Raw genomic sequence first — 2,767 nt, forward strand, 5'->3', positions numbered from 1 at the left:
TATATATATATATATATACTTATTTTTATTTTATAGGATACATTCTCACGTGCCCAGACATGGGTGAAGGAATTGCAGCGCCAGGCCAGTCCAAGTATAGTAATAGCATTAGCTGGAAACAAGGCAGATTTGGCAAACAAAAGAGTTGTCGAATACGATGAAGCTCAAACGTATGCGGATGAAAATGGCCTTCTCTTTATGGAAACATCTGCTAAAACGGCGATGAACGTCAATGATATATTCCTTGCAATTGGTGAGCTACTTCATTCCTTCTTAACGTCGTGCTTCGTGAAAATAATGTTAACTTTTTTAAATTATAAAGATACCCGTTATTTTCAAGAGTTCTCAACTGAATTATTTGCTTTTTTACTTGTGAAATGTATATTTTATGCTTGACAATATATATGTACGATCGGAAACATTATTCTATCTTAGGTTACACGTTATCGTTAATCACAATGCTCGGTAATTCTATATCCGCTGACAGTATGTCAGTTGAACAGCGAGAAAATCAGTCTTGGCAAGCGTTGATTATATCAAAATACATTTACAGTAGAAAAATAATTTTTCCCTTTTTTACAGCTAAAAAACTTCCGAAAAACGAACAGTCTGGAAGTGCAAGTACGAGTGGTCAAGGCCGTCGATTAGTCGAATCGGATGGGCAAAAGGCAGCAACCGGCAATTGCTGCAAGTGATTATCTAAATCCGTATGTGTCTCACAATATATTCGTATATCTATTTTTACATTATTTGAATATACTATCTTTAAAATTAAATTAAAATGAGAGAGAGAGAGAGAGAGAGAGAGAGAGAGAGAGAGAGAGAAAGAGAGAAACATTTATTCCATTCTGAAAAGCCCAGAAAATATTTGATATGCCTAATGAATATGTTATGAATCAAACACGTTCAGTGTAATAACATGTTCACATATTTTTATAATATTAAATATATACGAAGAAATGAAAGAGCGATCCAACAAAAAGAAAAGAAAAAGGGAACGGGGAAATATCAATCTAATATTGTGTAGTATAGACATTTGCACTTTATAATGCTTTTAGCGGATTTTTGCATTAGTGTCATAAATAATGGGGATATATAATTTGAGTAGTTGTACACAGTTCAATAGATTATATTTCTTGTTATGTTTAATATTTTTTATAGCATATATTCAACTCGGCTCTTTTGCCTTCTTTATATTTATTGAAATATAAAGGAAATAAACCGAAATGGCAGACTGGAAGTAAAACAAGGTGAAAAGCGCGGATTGAAAGTAAGATCTAATAATTAATAGTGTATCGCGACGCGCAATAACATAATCAATTCTGCACGAACAAAAGAAATAAAGAAACAAGGACATATATTAATATGCAATATTATCGAGGAATGACGTGCGTTAGTATATAGTAATTCATGTACAATATTTAGCTAAGCATTGGCAGTCTCTTGTAATTAAAAAATGGTTCACGTAAAGCGTATATAAAATGGAAACAATTTTTAAATTTATATTTCCATCTCAATGATGTATCTACGTTTATTTGTTCTGGAATTTCCCTTTATATATATCTGTTTGAACTCGTCTAATATATTAACTTTTAATATAGCAACTCTTCATATACAATTAAATGATTTTTTGCAATAATTAAGTCTGTAGCAATATTGTATTATTTCTTTGATTTGCTGCATTCAATGATATTCTGCAGTATCGCTATTATAAATCGTCCCTTTGCTCCTCGAGTAGCAATCCTCTCGTATTCTTCTAGTATATTTGTACTAGATTTAAACAATATTAACGTGTGTATTACTGCGACAGCTTTGTTAAAATCAAAGTTTATTATTTGTGCATAAAAACTGTAGTCCATGTGATATAATGTGTCTAAAAGCATATTACTTTTCTTCTAGTATTCTCTCTCCTATTTTATTGTACATTTATTAACGATTAATAGATGCATTATTCGAAGATTCGAGATGAAAAGAAAATGATTTAAGCACTAAATATGCCTTAATTGTAGGCGTATCGTAGTGTTTACACATACGTAATACTACACAAATATGTTTGTAGATATTATAAACTTGTAAAAATTGTCTTCTTTTTCAATGGACTATCGTTTCCGACTGATAAAGGTGCTATATGAGAATACATGTGCATGATGCATTATGCAAGCTTGTGAAAATGTTTCTTGTGATTTATGGTAATACTCCCCATCCTGTGTGCAATAATTATTATCTTTGGATTATATTTGAAAAGTATGTTATAAGTCATATAACAATAAGAAAAGAAGTAAAGTTATTTAAAATTACTACAAGAAAATTCTCAGGGTATAATCTTTCTCTTCGAGATATATATATATATATATATATATATATATATATATATATATATATATATGTATGTATGTATATATATCTCTGATGTATCATTATATTTTAGTTATATACAGGGTGTTCGGAAAGTACCGGGACGCCCGAATATCAGGAAAAATATAAGTTTTACAAAAAAAATGTTTCAGACAAAAGTTGTGGCGTTTAAAAAGATGTATTTACTGATCACATCAGTTTGACCTTGGGTTGCGTAGCGAAGGTCAAGTCAAAGTCACATTAATTTTTTTAAATGGAACACCCCATTTTTCATTGCATATTCTTATAGCACATCTCGAGAGCTTTTCAAAATACTATAATAAAATATTTTTTCGTTAAGAACTTTTCGAGTAATAACACTTGAAATTTCCAGCACTTTGACATAGAATACAAAATATCTCGTAAAATATTC

General features: G+C 30.3%; 1 protein-coding gene across 3 annotated transcripts in view; it reads left to right on the forward strand.

Annotated features, from left to right (window-relative positions):
* LOC116850110 (ras-related protein Rab-5C) overlaps positions 1–2,767 on the forward strand; it is a 9,140-nt gene that overhangs the window by 3,804 nt on the left and 2,569 nt on the right. For 2 of the 3 annotated variants that reach the window (XM_032827999.1, XM_032828001.1), the window contains exons 4-5: positions 37–253; positions 583–707. In XM_032827999.1, the coding sequence (XP_032683890.1) occupies positions 37–253; positions 583–695 (330 nt within the window). In that variant the 3' untranslated portion in view covers positions 696–707. Of the gene's footprint in view, positions 1–36; positions 254–582; positions 708–1,161; positions 2,172–2,767 lie in introns of those variants that run through there. The other variant, XM_032828000.1, reaches the window with a different exon arrangement.

The sequence above is a fragment of the Odontomachus brunneus genome, unplaced genomic scaffold (assembly GCF_010583005.1).
Source record: "Odontomachus brunneus isolate Ranch 3 - 2012 unplaced genomic scaffold, Obru_v1 Obru_scaffold_134, whole genome shotgun sequence".
In the NCBI taxonomy this organism is placed as follows: domain Eukaryota; kingdom Metazoa; phylum Arthropoda; class Insecta; order Hymenoptera; family Formicidae; genus Odontomachus; species Odontomachus brunneus.